General features: G+C 45.1%; 1 protein-coding gene across 10 annotated transcripts; it reads right to left on the bottom strand.

Moving 5' to 3' along the window:
- Positions 1 to 3,387: 3,387 nt before the first annotated feature.
- Positions 3,388 to 14,338, bottom strand: LOC109737059 (uncharacterized). Of its 10 annotated transcripts, none has more exons than XR_002226505.4 (12): positions 14,033 to 14,338; positions 11,037 to 11,166; positions 9,361 to 10,953; positions 8,679 to 8,867; positions 8,490 to 8,585; positions 8,212 to 8,380; positions 7,370 to 7,493; positions 5,512 to 7,287; positions 4,537 to 5,402; positions 3,876 to 3,971; positions 3,706 to 3,781; positions 3,388 to 3,629 (listed from the first exon to the last, which is right to left on the bottom strand). XR_002226505.4 is itself a non-coding variant. In XM_020296283.4 (9 exons), exons 3-9 carry the CDS (start codon positions 10,718 to 10,720, stop codon positions 5,010 to 5,012), a joined length of 4,107 nt encoding a protein of 1,368 aa, XP_020151872.1. In that variant the 5' UTR covers positions 10,721 to 10,953; positions 11,037 to 11,166; positions 14,033 to 14,338; the 3' UTR covers positions 4,270 to 5,009. The 10 variants fall into 10 exon arrangements, 5 of the variants coding, with proteins under 5 accessions (XP_020151872.1, XP_073366192.1, XP_073366188.1 ...); XR_006670894.2 differs by having other exon boundaries at positions 8,212 to 8,302; XR_002226507.4 differs by having other exon boundaries at positions 9,361 to 10,836; positions 14,033 to 14,337.
- Between the last annotated feature and the right edge of the window lie 2,080 nt (positions 14,339 to 16,418).

Below are 16,418 nucleotides of genomic sequence, written 5' to 3'. Positions count from 1 at the left end.
CTAATATTTGCTCCTTTTCCAGCCCAGAATTCTAGCGGCCGGCATTCTCCCCCTTCATGTAAACCTTGTAAAATAAGAGAGAATAGACATAAGTATTGTGACATAATGTGTAATAACAGCTCATAATGTAATAAATATCGATATAAAAGCATGATGCAAAATGGACGTATCACACACTAGGGATATTATGTTTGTCTATGTCTTCACACATGTACTAAGTTTCCGGTCTAGCATGAATAATAAACATTTATCATGATATAAGGAAATATAAATAACAACTTTATTATTGCCTCTAGGGCATATTTCCTTCACTTCCAATATATCAATCTTTACCTCTCGACCATTTCGAGACTCCTCGTCATGTCCGTGATCTCATCCGGGACTCCGAACAATCTTCGGTCACCAAAACACATAACTCATAATACAAATCGTCATCGAACGTTAAGCGTGCGGACCCTACGGGTTTGAGAACTATGTAGACATGACTGAGACACATCTCTGGTCAATAACCAATAGCGGAACCTGGATGCTCATATTGGTTCCTACATATTCTACGAAGATCTTTATCGGTCAAACCGCAATGACAACATACGTCATTCCCTTTGTCATCGGTATGTTACTTGCCAGAGATTCGATCGTCGGTATCCTCATACCTAGTTCAATCTCTTTACCGGCAAGTCTCTTTACTCGTTCCATAATGCGTCATCCCGTAACTAACTCATTAGTCACATTGCTTGCAAGGCTTATAATGATGTGCATTACCGAGAGAGCCCGGAGATACCTCTCCGATACTCGGAGTGACAAATCCTAATCTTGATCTATGCCAACCCAACAAACACCTTCGGAGACACCTGTAGAGCATCTTTATAATCACCCAGTTACGTTGTGACGTTTGATAGCACACAAGGTGTTCCTCCGGTATTCGGGAGTTGCATAATCTCATCTTAGGACTTAGTGAAACCCTATGTCTAAAACATCCTACTTCTAGCCCTACCATTTACTAAAAATACCTTGTTCTAACCCTAAAAAGAAAAGACCTTACTAAAAATACCCTAGTTCTAGCCCTAACATATGTCCATCCATCTATCTATATATCCTCATAAATCCTAGAAAAATGGCCTGGTTTTTTAACTACTGTCTACTTCTTGAATCATAGAAAAATGCCCTAATTTCACATAACATAGAAAAATCCTATTCTATTCAAAAGACCTACATTTACTTATTTTTTCAATTCTATTCAGAAAACCTACATTTACTAAAAAATCTCATATAGCATAATACATTTATGTACCTAAAAATTTCTATTACTAAATTCTTTTATTAAAAAGTTCTATACCTAATTTTTTTTATACAAAGAGAGGTGGGAGGAGGAGGAGGGAGGAGTGAGGGCTTCGGGCGGCTGGGGAAGGAGGAGAGAGGAGGGCAGTGGGAGGAGGGAGCAGGGCGGTCGGGTGAGGGAGGAGGGAGGAGGGCCGCCGGTGCGAGGAAGGAGAGAGGAGGGCCGCCAGAGGGAGGAGAGAGGAGGGCGGCGAGAGGAGGAGGGAGGGAGGCAGATACCTTGGGGGCGCTGGTGGGTGACGGCGCGCGACGGAATGAGCGAGTGAGAGTGTGATAGGGAGAGTGAGGACGCGCGCGAGCCGGGGTGTGGATAAGGTGCCCCGTAATAGTAGCGCTGGTTCGTAACCAACACTACTGCTAAACTCCATAGCAGTGGCGCTTTAGGGAAACAAACACTACTGCTATAGAACCAGCGCTACTACTAAGGCTAAGCATGTAAAAAATGCATCAAATTAAAAAAAGCATTGGTCATCAATGATCTTTTTGTGTAGAATCTAAATTGTCAGTATGAATGCATCAAATTAAAAAAGCATTGGTCATCAATGATCTTTTTGTGTAGAATCTAAATTGTCAGTATGAATCTTCGCCGGTTTAGGAACCGGCAAAGATTCATATTGCCACAGATCCTACACATAGAGTACAATGAAGACCAAGTGGTTGTGATAGTTTGAGAAGCACCATATTTAAGGTGGTAAACATTCTGTTCGCGGAGCGAGGTGGGACTAAACTTTAGTCTTAGGAGGGGACTGAATTTAGCAGTAGCGCTGGTTAGAGGAGAGCGCTATTGCTAAGTACAATAGCAGTAGCGTTTTTTACGTATGAGCGCCATACCTAGCCTGCCTGCAACGGTCTGGCAATTATAGTAGCGTGTTTTATAACTACAGTGCTATTGCTATATGCATAGTAGCAGCGCTCTTTCTGCCCAAGCGCTACTGCTATTTAGCAGCAGCGCTTCCTTCTAAAAAGCGCTACTGATGAGCTTCTGTGTATAAGCATTTTCCTAGTAGTGCATGGAGCAGCCCTCGGGCGGCTCCCGGTGCTACGTTGCAGCGGTCGCCGGCGGCTCTGAGAGTTGCGATGCAACGGTCGCCGGCGATTCCGGTCCCAAGATGTCGTAGGCGCAGGTATCACGGTGGGTTGTTATCTTCAGAGACGTGGGTTGCTGAACTGAATAGCGTGGTGGATGGGTTCAGGAAAGACGCCAGGCTACCTTGCTGAGATCGATGGCCACCAGTGCCATATGTACTATATGGGACGTCTAATTAGGTTGATGATTTCCCTAGAAAATCATGCAACTGATTTGTAGCAGTGGCCTATAGAATTTGAAATACATGTGATCTTTGTTCCTACAAGTTTTCTATTCCTGTAATATTCATATCCTAAGGTCTCTCGTTTCAAACTTTCTAGAGTTTTCTATTCCTACAATACTCATATTCCTGTAATATTCATATCCCCCTCCCCTTTTGTTCCTTGGTCTCTACAGGGATCCGCCCCCGTCGCCCTCCCCCACTGGCGGTTCTGTCAGTGACCTGGGCCTCTCCAGCCCATGAAGGGAGGCCTCCACTTGGCTGGGAACGGATGGCTTCGGCCTTGCTTGTACGACTTGACTGGCTCCTGTTCTTCCTTCTCCTACTTCCTTCTCCACATTCTAGTTCATGTAGTTCTTGACAAACCTCCATGGTTTGTAATTCATGCTATTTTGAGTGGATTGAGCACTGGGTTGCTAACATTCTCGCTTGCCATTGGCTACGGCAAATTTGGTGACAGGTACTCCCTTCCTCCGAAAAAACTTTGTCATCAAAATGGACAAAAAGAGGGTGTATCTAGAACTAAAATACATCTAGATACATCTCCTTTTATTCATTTTAATGACAAGTATTTCCAGACGGAGATTCAACGTCGGCTACTACAGCTCGCATTGAGCACTTGCACGAAGAGGACAGGCCAGCCCCGGTATAGAAGGAGCGTCAACAGCTCGTTCGAGCAGCGGCAAGTGCTTGAGATGATTTGTACTTCAAGTGAATCTTCATAATGTAGTGCTTGAGATGATTTGTACTTCAAGTGAATCTTCATAATGTATCAGATCCTTTTCGCCAGAAAAATAATCACAATCTGTGTTACATTGCGAATTGAAATAATCACAGTTTGCAGCATGTTCGCTTTCAAGTACCAGAAAAGCACTCCAGCTTGGACGTAAGGTCTTCCTTAGGGCATACATGCATCACACCAAGCTGGCAAGTAATCTTTTCGTGTCGTACAACAGCACCAAACCCGACAGAACAGGAAACACCCTGAATGAAAAGAGGAATTAAATGGAGAACCAGCAAATCTGATAACCCAAGAAGAAACGGAACATTTTGAGCATACCTGAGATCTTCGATGACCACCACTGTCCAGCAGCACCCAGCCAGGATCGAAGTCATAGTACATCATAAGGTGTAGCCTGCACAGAAACCAAGATCAGTACAGTACAACACGGGCCTGCAGAAGCAAATCTGATTCAGACAAAAAAGTATTAAGGGCTAGCTTATGCTAACCTGACATCTCAGAGGACCACCACCGAACCAGCAGCATTCCAAGCTAAGATGTGTCCTCACTCTTCTGACAGATTATGAAACATGATCAGGTATACCCTGCATAGAGAACAAGAACCATATCAGTACATGCCTGTAAAATTGAGAACTAGCAAAAATAACAAGGGCTGGCTTATGCTAACAGGGGATCTCAGGTATCAGACAAAAAACCAGAAGGATCCAAACAGGGCTTCCACAAACTCGGAGCATGTACAGCGTCACCCCGGTTGGAATTTTACATCAATCAATATAATAATGCCAACCAAACACCATGCTATACCACATACCAGTTCAAAGAGCACAAGCTATACCACAGATCAACATAGAAGTACAATAACCAACAAGGTGCAATATCAGGTAAGAACATAACTGAAAACATGGTACCATCTTCCAACAACATAAAACATCATTCAACAGTCTCGAACTAACAACAGGTGACAGACAACAAGGCAGCTGAATAAAAAAATGATTTTCTTTTCTAGATGTGGACTTTGTACACAGAGGGAGCTTATGTCATATGTTACAGAAGCCCTGCCTACGTTAGCAATACTGATCCTACAGGGGCATATCAAGCAACGCATGTTTGCAGCTAGCAGCAATCTCGCGGCAAAGCTTGACACCTAACCTTGCTCTAGGGCCAGTGAGATTTATCTCTCCTGGCATGTCTCAAAATGGAAATGCCCATGCGCATGTATTTATAACTATGAGAAAGCAAGTATTGCAATCCCAGAAAGAAACCATCCAGCTGCAGCCTTGTTGAAGTCTGGTTATATCAACAGACCAAATGTGTCCTGCACAATTGCAGAACACTGAGGACCTGGGGCAGCCTTTTTCTACTGTAATCTGAACCACCCAACAGAGCGCCATCTGACGATCTGATTGGCCTGCCGTCAGTGGCTGTTGTTGCAACATGCCGCCGAGAGGCCTACTCATTTCATGAGGAATCCTTTCATTATGTCAATAATGCCTTCTCCTTAACACAACCCACCCAGGGTGTACATCTTCCAATAGGTGATGCTTTGCTCCAACCAAGCTTCATCCCGAGGAAGCTCATCATTGTTACGCGCACGCAAAGATGAAGATAGCAATGCATTGTCTTCAGACTTCTCTCCGAGAACCATTGGATGAATTCGGCCTCTTGGCCACTCCAAACTGCAAACTTTCCCTAGATCTATCACCAGATCGTCCCAGGTCATCCAAATTCCGGTAACTAGCATTTCTTGGAACAGAGTTAGGACGCTCATCCTCATCAGCCCTCATGCCAATCCTGGGGTCCGGAAGCATGTCCAAATGCCTCGGTCTTGGTCCACCAGTCCTCAAGTTCCTTAGGTTGTTTGAAGTATTCCTTCCTGGAGTGTTGGAAGAGATCTTCATGGCCAGAAAGTCCTTGGGGATGCTATCCAAGTCCATGAAACATTTCCTGGCCTTTGCATCTGCTACCAGCGCCGCCCAGTCCTCTGACTGCATGAGAGCACTGGCATTACCAACAACCTAGAAAACGACGAATAACTATTAGTACTATAGCATTTGTTCATAGCATGTTTTGAAATAAAGTACGGTGGTCTTGATGCATTTTCTGAAAGAGGACAGAGAGACGTACCCATAGAGCTCTCCTAGCTCGAGTAAGAGCAACATTCATGCGCCGTATATCTGCAACAAAACCCACACCATGGTTTGAAGCACGCACGCATGACATGATAATCACATCACGCTCCTGGCCTTGAAAAGCATCTACTGTGTTTATGTAGATATCTTTCCCTTCCTCAGTATTCATGACCTCCTCAAATTCCCGCTGAAGACACTTCAACTGCAACTTATATGGAGTGATTATACCAACAGATGCCTTCTTACCACCATTAACTTTCACGAGCTTCTGAAGATGCTCATATAAACGCAATGCAAACTGAGCTTCATGAACATTCTGGTATGAAGATGATCCACCTCTATGAGACTCACGACCATGTGAGATGTCATAAAATATGTAAGGTGCCATTAATGCATCTTTGTAATACAACTCATCAGGCAGTTTGACAACACTTTCACTGTCTGTAAGGCGGCCTTGATAGAAGTATCGTGATGGAAACTCTCGGATCTGGGGATGCATCCGATATTGCACTGACAACAAAATGGTAGGGCAACCAGCCTGCTGAAACCTCTCAAAAAGGCTCCTGCTATAGAGTAAAGTTCCAGCCGCTTTACTAATAACAGTGGCAGGGAGCTGCTGTGGATCACCTACCAAGACACATCTAGCGGCACCAAGTGCAAGTGGAGGGAGGACTCCAACTTCACTGGCCTGAGCAGCCTCATCGATAACAACCATATCAAAACCATGACTAAGGCGAGAAAATAACCTGCGCCCGCTGCTTGACACTGTTGTAAAAACAATTTCTGCTTCGTTGGCGAAACTGGCTTCCAGACTAGACCTAGCATCTTCCAGATTGAAGTTGCTACCAACACGGAACCTGCTTTCTAATATCAGCAGCCTTGACATCTCTACAAGTACTTTATCCCTGCTTTCTACAGAGGCAGCAAGTTTTTGAAGCAGAATGTCACGGTTACGATCCCTGTGAGCAAGCACATCAGGATCTACCCCAACCGAACCATGGGATCTACCAGCTGCTGCAACGATATTAAGTTCCCTCTGTAGAAGCCCTATCTCCTGTGATAACTGCTGCTCACGGCCTTTTAGCTGCTGCAACCACCCAATTACTTCATCACGGCCCTTCATTAAAAGCTGTTCCGTCCGTCGCTCAACTGATACAGCTTGGGCAGCACGAGACTGTGTGTCAACTCCAACACGGGCAACATCAGGGCGGTAAACCTTCATCTCACCGTCTATGAAACCTCGGTCAAGAACACGAGAAAGCAGCTCATCTGTTGCAGCATTTGATGGGGCACACACAAGCATCCGTGGTTTGGGGCAAAGCTTGGGAAGAGTGCGGAAAAGGTTCTGATCCATGCTCTGCAAAACTTCATCAATAGACCCAGCAGCAAAAGCCTCTGAGCTGCTGTTAGTGGTACTACCAACTTGCTTGTAACTTTCAGGAGCAAGTTTCTTTAGCAGAGCAGCATAGTAATGTTGATACTGAACAAGATGAATAACATTTAACATTCCCCACACGGTATGGGTTTTCCCTGTCCCCGGAGGACCTTGTACTAATGTGAAAGGCCATGGTTCTTGTTTCTTGACCACTCCATTGCTTGTGCCAGCAGCTGTGTGCATTGCAGCCCAATGAATCGCCGATAGCTGAGGCCCATTGAAAGTACGATTGATATGATCAGAAAAACTTGGAGTGAAACAGTCAGGCATAGCAGGCGGCTGCTCTTGATATTTTGGGAAGTGCTCTGGACTTGGCTGAAGAATTGCGTTTTGCATCTGATGGAAAAGTTTTTTATCAGCGTCAAGCAAAAATGTTAGCCAAGAAAGACAGATAACAACCAGGTGTAATATGCATTACCTGCACATTAAGACGGCGGAATGCATGCAATGCTACATATTCCCTTTGTGTTGTTGCAAGGGAACCAAGACCCGTTAGATACCAGGTGCTTCGAGGTTGCAGTTTCCTCAGAACATTAGTCTCGCTAGTGCATCACAGAAAAGACAACCAAAAGGATTTAGTATGCATTTAACAAATGTATAAAAAAAAGGTCAATAACAGTGTATATGAATCGAGTCAACTTAACAAAGCAAACTAAACGTAACAATCTTAGTACTCCCTCCGTCCGAAAAAACTTGTCCCAAGCTTGTTCCTCAAATGGATGCATCTAGCACTAACTTGGTGCTAGATACATCCATTTGAGGGACAAGCTTTTTTGGACGGAGGGAGTAGGTGATATTCTCAGAAAATTGTGTCTATGAACCTCATCACAGGTCCTGTTAGGATGAGGGGATTTCCGCTTGAGTATAGCTTAATTCATAATAAGATGGTGATGTTCTCAACACTAGACAAACCAGAACTAGGAAGTTAAAGAAAATTGCAGAGCAGATGGTTTTGTGTGCATGTGTAATGTTCAATGTAACTGTGCGTGTGAAAAACCCTGCAGTGCAAAATTCATCGTGTCAAGCATGATAAATTCCAAAGCATAGTTGACTTAAATAAATTTGGCATGCAACTTCTATCATGTGTGTGAATTGTGAAGCAAACAATCACATGCCAGTGATAAAAAGAACTAAGAAAATTCCAATCACTGTTGATATAGTATGAAGGGAACAGGGTGGACAAAGAGCACAAAAGTGTGGTCTTATCAAAACATAGTGTGGGATAGCTAAAGAACAATGATATCACTAACACTGGATTACCTGCTACAATCAAATGAATCCCCAGAATAAAAATGGATAATTGCTCCAATGGGATCACGCGTATCAATAGGCATATGGCGTCTGACTGTACCTACAAGCCGTCCACAGTCAGCTTCAGCGTCTTCATTTGAAGCAGCGGTCTTCCTATTAGATCTACTTGATTGGGCAGCTAATGAACAAAACAAAGGTAAGTGAACAAAGTTGTCAAAACATATTTGTGGAAGCAAAAGAAAATTCTTGATAAAAATTAAGGGATATTATGTTATCAGTATGGCTACCTGAACCAGGCCGGGGGGACGACAAAATTGCAACTTCTCCTTCTTTAAAAGTCCATTTATATTCATGTGTTGGCAAAACAATAACATCATACCATCCTGAATGCAGCAAGCATATTTATGTTAGGTGATTACAATGGGTAACATGATTGCTCTACAAAAAAGGGGGCAATAAAAATGCAGAAAATATACCTCTTTCACGCCTATCCACACTTTTCACGCGCACCATTACATGTGCATCCCTTGATACAGCCTCGAGACTCTCCTCGTAGGAACTGTATAGCTGAGCTCTGCATTCCTCAAAAAGCAAAGGCTCAAAAACTCTAATGTACTCCTCGGCAGAATCAAAGCTTCCAGGAACACACTGAAGTTCTTCCTCCTCTGTTCAGATAACAATTATAAACTTGCCTTGTCAAACTAAGAGTGCTCATGCACACACACTGGTTTTACAATAGAATGAAACCAAGAAAACACTGACGATGCAATAATTATATACAAGGCATGTATTCACACAGAAAAAAACAGTGCAATTGTACCAACCATGAAAGAAAAATACAGAGCAAACTAGGAACAGTCCTAATAAATACAGAACACAGGCAGACATATATTATAGTACTTAAGTTTACTATTTGTATAAAATAAACCATATATGTCTAAAGGACTGCAATCTTCTTATAAGCATATAAGTGAGCCTTATGTTCTGCAATTCACTAAAACAGAATTAGCATTTGAGGAAGTAGCACTAAGCAAATTTCACAAGCGCATAAACAAAATGTATTGCCTCACAGCACATGACAGAAGTTTCCAGATTAAACATCAGCGTCAGTTAACCAAAGATGTCCAGAAGAAACAGGGACAATGCCGAAGAACTAACCTGGATTGTGCCAGAACTTGCCATTTGTCACTTCCCGTATAAGTCGTTCGACAGATGAGTCATTATACTGTGTGTTATTAACTGAAGCTTGCTTCTTTGGAACAAGAGACCTTTTGTTAGCTGGCTTCTGATCTGCAGTATGTTGTCCTGTTAGAAGTGCTCTCTGGGAAGAGACTGGTCTGCCTTTGAACTGCTTGGAATCCGTGGGCTGCTTTGAAAAGGCCTGCCTTGGCACAGATTGCTGGTAACTATCTGAGGGGGGTTCTTCGGCATTCATTTTCTTTGACCTGCCGTGAGATCCCAACTCAAAATCACCATTAGATTCTCCATTTTGGTCACAAGGATCTGCAGAATTACTTCTTTCTGAACCAATCATCTCAGATTGTCTCTGATCCCTGATGACTGGTTGGTTCTGCTTGTCTGCAGCTCTTTCACCAACACCACGAGAAGCTTCTTTCACGGTACGTGTAACAATTGGTGCTGGAAAAGATGACTGTCTCCTCGGTGTAATTGTCTTCATTGTGCCAGCTTGTTTTGCATCCTCAACATTGATGAACACAGTCTGCCTCGCTCGCTTTTTACCAAGCATTGCAACTTTGTGATCATCTAACTTAGGTCTCTTTGCAGGGTTGTTCGTGCACTTCAATGCATAACTGGCTTCTACTCCTCTGACATCCTTTGACTTAGTGCACTGGTCCAAATCATCCACAGGTTGACTTCCTTTAGATTCAGACGTTTTCATGCTCTCTAGTCCTGTCGGACCATGAAGGACTGGACCTTTAGACACATCAGACATTTCAGTGTCACCAGGTTCAGGAGCAATGTCATCTTTAATCACATCACTAGATTTAACAATAGCAGGTCCACTCTCTTGGGATTCTCTTTTCACTTGAGTACTTGCAGTACCAGCAGATTCTTCCTTGTTGCTGACACTACTACCTGCTGTGTCAGAAGCACCATCTGCATCAGACCACTCTCCCTCTTCTCTTTCAACTGATTGTGCAACCTGATTGGAGGGCCCAGTAGGACACATAACACTATCAGATAAATGATTAGTTACCACAGATGTAGAAGCCGCAGTAGCATCCAAATTCTCTCCTGTATTCATAGGATTCTTTACATTTTGTGAATCTGTACTTCTCACAAAAGGCTGAAAACCTGAACCAGAAGATGCATGATTAAAGGCATGGTTGTTTAATATCCCTTGTGACCAAGGCACTTCTTGTGGTGGAAACAAATTTGAGGGATACATATTGGGAACAGGAAGCTGAGGTTGGGACACAACAACAGCAGCTTCTTCTTCGTCAGCTTCTGTTGGGAGCTCATTGAGGTCAAATAACATCCTTCCACGAGACCCCATGTCATGTGTAAATGCATATAACTTGAATGTTTAACTGGTGGATTCAGTAACAATCTTCCAGGGCAATAGCACCTACTGGAAGAGAACTATTATTGACCTTCTGTATAGCAAGAAATCTGCAACAACCAGCGTAATATGTTAGTGATATACAATGATAAACAGGGTGTTCAAGGGGTGCCTGGATGCTTCATTCCATTACTGAGATAGCCCATCAACAAGAGGCGGAAGCAGAGCTGAACAAGGAAGTGAACAGTTACAGCAGAACCCTCATTGTACGGTACTACAGAAAAGACAAATCTTGATCAGGTTATGCGACCTGAATACGATTCTTCGCTGCATTCCTGTCATGTTCAGACCCAGCCCCCTTCGTCCTCTTGTTGCCCACTTCATATCCATCTCAAGAAATTTGATTCTAGGAATTCAGGATCTCCACATCCAGACAGACCCTTTACAGACAACGTAAATAAGTATGTGGAACATATCAAGCAGATGGTGCATAACTACCTAAAGGTAAACATTGTCATACACACCATTATGTTTGGGACAGGGCATCTATACTATCAACACAAAAGCAAACGGGTTGGATTTCAACATGAAGTACAGCAATATTTAACAAATTGCTACAGACAAAAAAAAAACTTGTAGCAAGACTAGTACCAATTTCTTCCAAACTAAAAAGGGGTTCCCTATCAAACAGAGGATACATTAATGGCTGTAGGAGAGAGAGAGTATAGCTCAATAAATGAGCCTAAAAACTTCGAGGCCCTTCCCAGTGATCCACCTTGTACAGGGGCAAAGGCTGCCCAAGTATGCAAAAAATCTGATGTGGCAAGGTAATTAAGAGGAGAGAGGAGTTTGATGAGTCCACAAAGAAACGATGCTAGGTGCGCACCTAGATGAAAACACAATTTACAGTCTACAACTCATTAAATGAAGAGAGCTTAGCAACAAGAAACAAAGCACCTATGCATTGGAGAGTTTAGTTGCTAAGCCCTTTCATGCACTTAGCACCTCATCTAAAGTACCTATGCACTGCAAGAGGTCTCACCGACTCCGCGTAAGCCCTAGGGTCTACCAGTAATAATTTCAACCCTAATCCCGAATTACGACTGTATTCTAAACTGCGGGTAAGCTCTTATAATCCGCCACCATCTCCTCCCTCCTGCTTCACCATCACCTACAAATGTTTCAGCCTCTGGCATCACTGCCTCCTACCTGAGCTTCTCCTCCACCCTCTCGCATTCATCATTATTCCCCAGTTCCTCTTATTCTCATCCACCTTCTGCTCCCTTCTGCCTCTGAGCCACCGCCACCCCAAGCCCCGTTCTTCTTACCATGGCCCTGCTTCTCTACTTACCCATGCCTCTCTGCTCCTCTTTTTATATTCCGCTTCTTCTCCAACCCTGGCTTGATTCCTCTATGAAGATTCGGCATTTTATCCATTGAGCACTCAAATGTTTTATTAGTGATGGGCTTCCTTAGTTTTGCACAAATGGCAAGTTGTCCCCTGCTCCGACGGACAAACACGCTATCTTTAAAAAAAAACACACAATCGCTACAACCAACGAATGTTCTCTTCATGCCACTCAAACCAAAAGGCACACACCCAGTTAGACAACCGATGAATAAACACCAATATTGATTCACAGCTACTCCAAATTATATCATCACTAAAGTGGAGGTCTCTACAAACTCGACCAAAAGTTCCAAATGGGAAAATGATCCAGAGCTAGTCTGAATAGAACATCAACTAAAATAAGCACATGGCTATAAATGGTAAATGACCCCTTTGAGCAGCAATGATTTAAAGACAACCCTAAATTAAAGCTATTTACAACAGGAGTGCCTTCAGCTGAACACATCCAACAAATCCAAAAAATCTATCCGACTCCTAACAGTTTACCAGTAGCACAAATGACTCTCCAAACCTTCTATCTGACATAAATAGCTTGATGACTACTACAATGTTACAGGAATATCAAACTTGATATTCAAGTCCACTTCAAACAGAATAGAGGATGTGTGCTTCCAATGAAGTCAGAAGGTTAAGTATTAACTATTATTAAAAGCTACCCAAGGAGGAATTTAATTTACAGACTACAAAAATATCCCTTTATTACAAAATTGACCAAGGCGCAACTATTGATTCACTTACAGCATCTACAATGCTAGACGCCTGGACAGACGCTTAGGGGGAATAAATAAATATCATAAACTTTAAAACACACCGCCTTACCTTTCAACGGCGGATGCTGATTTATATGCGCTAATTACGCAACTAGGCACTTCGTGCGGGAAAGAAACGATCCAGGCGCTTGGCGCATGCTTTTGTGTCGATGCTACTTCGAACACCAGGATTTAACAGAGCACAACCACTAAACAGGCAGGAAATCAATCCTAGAACCAGCCTCTAGCACCTGGCGTTGTAGATGCCGTTATACTCTGAATTAAATGTTACAACAGAAGAAGTACGCATACGACAAAATCCCACCCAAATCAGTACAAAATCATACATGTCATCTCAAAAACAATGGGTTCTAACTAACAACCAACAAAACATGATGTTCCAGTAGCAGTGTAACAAATCTGCCAATTCTACTCACCAAAAAGTGAAAAACTAGGTTGACAATTAACTACAACGTAGCAACTCTCCAAATTAGATGAACAATCCACTATTCGAACAAAAAGCTAATGAATCTAACACGTGTCCTCTATTATTGGACTAAACAGATGATGAACTAATAAAAACTGAACAAGCAAGAGCAACTAATGATGGGGGTAAACAATGTACCTCCAAACCCCTATGTGAGTGCTAGAAATCAATAAGCAAGAGGAAAGTTAATATACGGCAGCACAAATAAAGATCGTGTACCCTCTTCCATTCATTGCTACCACTAGCATGGCATAGCCTGCTTCTGTTTGCTCGATCTACCAGGATAGGGTATTTATCGCCCAGTCTTAAATCAGGAAATCCCGTGGAAAATTTTCCAAAATCCATAAACGTCCCTTGGAAGCCGTCGCTAGATTTGGCGAATCCCCCGTACCCTGATCCCCATTCCGTTTCAGATTCGGCAAACTCACATCGCACAGTTAATGTCCGAATTAGGCAGCAGCCCATGCCCCGCCTGCCTAACTTGGAGAGAGATGGAAGGAAAAAAAGGGCTCGTCCCACCAACGCGCATCCATCCCATCCTAGGGTTTCGTCATTCGACCGCCGCCCCGTTCAATTCGTATCGAAACCGCGTGACGGTGGGTCCTAGGGTTCGTAGCAGGCAGGCAGGAAGAGTCGTGAGTTGGCGGGGATCTCCGTACCAGGCGATCGTTGTCGGCGTCGGCGTCGGCGGCGGAGGGCAGATCCGTCTCTGTTTGACTAGGGTTCCCTTCCACCCTCTCCTGTATGCCCCCGCCTCCCTCCTCGATGCGTATGCGTGCGTGTTCTTCTCCAAGAAAAAAAATATTTTCCTTTTTGGTTTGGTGGCCTCGGCCTCGGCCCCTCTCTCTCTCGCCTCACGAGCGGTCTGTGTGCAGGTGACGAGACTACTAGAGCTTTCGCTTCCTTTCTTTCTTCTCGACGCGAGAGAGAGAGGAGAGAGGGGGTGGGTGTGAGGTCCAGATGTGAGGGAAGAGGCGATGGGTGGAGGCTTATTTATAACCCACCGGGGGCCAGGCCCAACAGCCACTGGCTACGCGGACCAAACCGTATAGCCCCAACCACATTATGTGCCCCTGCCTTGTGGAACCCGGCTGTGTGTCCGCTTGCTGCGTAAACCGATGGAAGGGGTGGTGGGCCCGGGTCGCGCGTGGGGTGTGCGTTCGCTCGCATCTCGGGCGGATGCAGTCGCATCGCAGGCACCAGGTTGGAACCAAACTCGTTCCTTCTCTTCTCACTCACGCCAACTTAAGGCCGCATTTAGTCCGCCTCTGTTCATTTGGGTCGAGACAAACAAATAACATGGCTCAATGCGTGAATTAAATGTAAAATCTGTTCGGCGCTTGTCCATTTGAACTCATTTCTGACCTAAATTTGGACTTGTTCCGTTCAAGCGGACACTGGCGGACGAGCGCTTGTCCTCTCGGTGTTTGACCTCAGGCCCGCGCGGCAACCGGCTAACCACCTTCCACCCCAAACTCGTGGAAGGGGCCCGCATGTCCGCCCCCACGCGTCCTTTTAATGTCTAGCCCATGGACCGACCAGTGCACTTCCACACACTTCTTTGCCCTCACGCGTCTGAGAAGACCTAGACTGCGCCACCGGCCACAATGGGGATATGGAAGTGGATTCCGGGGCGTCCATCAAGCACGACGTTGAAGCCGGCTCTTATTCTGCCCCGTCGGGATCGAGAAGTGCCGACGGGTTCTCTATTTCGCCGCCCATCGTCGCACCACGGTAGAGGCCACACGTGAAGGTGGAGGTGTGCCAACGCCACGGGGCCATGGCCACCTCGCTCCCATGGCCCGACGCGCACGTGCCCAATGGGTGGCATCTCAGCCTCGATCAGGTGTCTATGTCGGCCATCCCGACGAGCGGCCGTGCCCGTCCACTTGAGATCAATCACCGACGACGCATCTACATCCAGACCTTCTTCATGACCCCAAGTTCGTCGTCAAGTCCCCGATGTGGGTCGCGTGGTTCCGGGACAAGCACGACGTGTGGCGGCAAACTTTATTTGGCACGCGTGCTCCGAGCCCGCCGAGGCCACAGGTAAGCGCTCGCCGCCCCCACTGCCGCCACCGGCCCTAAGCGCCGAAGAGTGGGAGCTCATGAAGAAGGTGCTCGAGGACTCAGTCCGCGAGTACGAACACATCCAGTGGGAGGGCCTCGACGTGTAGCACGCCTTGTCGGCTACAGGCGATGTGGTCGTCCCAAAGCTAGAGGGCGGCGTCGTGCTGGAGCCGATGGCGGTGACTGATACGTCTCCGTCGTACCTAAACTTTTTATTGTTTCATGCCAATATTCTACAACTTTCATATACTTTTGGCAATTTTTTATACTATTTTAGAACTAACATATTGATCTAGTGCCCAGTGTCAGTTCCTGTTTATTGCATGTTTTTTGTTTCGCAGAATATCCATACCAAACGAAGTTCAAACGCGATAAAAACTTATGGATATTTTTTTGGAATATATGTTATTTTGGGGAATTGGAATCAACGCGAGACGATGCCCGAGGGGCCCACAAGCCCTGGAGGCGCGCCCCCTCCCCAAGGCGCACCTAGGGCGCTTGTGGCTACCCTGTAAGGCGGTTGGTGCCCTTCTTTTCGCCGCAAGAAAGATAATATCCGGATAAAAATTGTGTTAAAATTTCAGCCCAATCGGAGTTACGGATCTCCGGAAATTTAAGAAACGGTGAAAGGGCAGAAAACAGAAACGCAGAAACAGAAGGAAACAGAGAGAGAGAGAGAGAGAGAGAGAGAGAGAGAGAGAGAGATCGATCCAATCTCAGAGGGGCTCTCGCCCCTCCGCCGCCATGGAGGCCATGGACCAGAGGGGAAACCCTCCTCCCATTTAGGGGGGAGGTCAAGGAAGAGGAAGAAGGATGGGGGCTCTCTCCCGGTGGCGCCGGAACGCCGTCGGGGCCATCATCGTGCCGGCGATCTACACCAACAACTCCGCCTCCGTCATCACCAACTCTCTCCCCCTCTATGCAGTGGTGTAACACCTCTTCTCCCCGTTGTAATATCTACTTAAACATGGTGCT

This window comes from Aegilops tauschii, chromosome 1 (assembly GCF_002575655.3).
Source record: "Aegilops tauschii subsp. strangulata cultivar AL8/78 chromosome 1, Aet v6.0, whole genome shotgun sequence".
Taxonomy (NCBI): Eukaryota; Viridiplantae; Streptophyta; class Magnoliopsida; order Poales; family Poaceae; genus Aegilops; species Aegilops tauschii.
The sequence above is the reverse complement of the archived record's forward strand: the minus strand, read 5'-3'. Positions and strand labels throughout refer to the sequence as shown.

Coding starts and splice junctions, on each gene's coding strand:
- LOC109737059 (XM_020296283.4), bottom strand. CDS start 10,720: ATGGGGTCTCGTGGAAGGATGTTATTTGACCTCAATGAGCTCCCAACA. Junction 8,868..9,360: donor CAAGTTCTGGCACAATCCAG/GTTAGTTCTTCG, acceptor TTATCTGAACAG/AGGAGGAAGAACTTCAGTGT. Junction 8,586..8,678: donor TGTGGATAGGCGTGAAAGAG/GTATATTTTCTG, acceptor TGCTGCATTCAG/GATGGTATGATGTTATTGTT.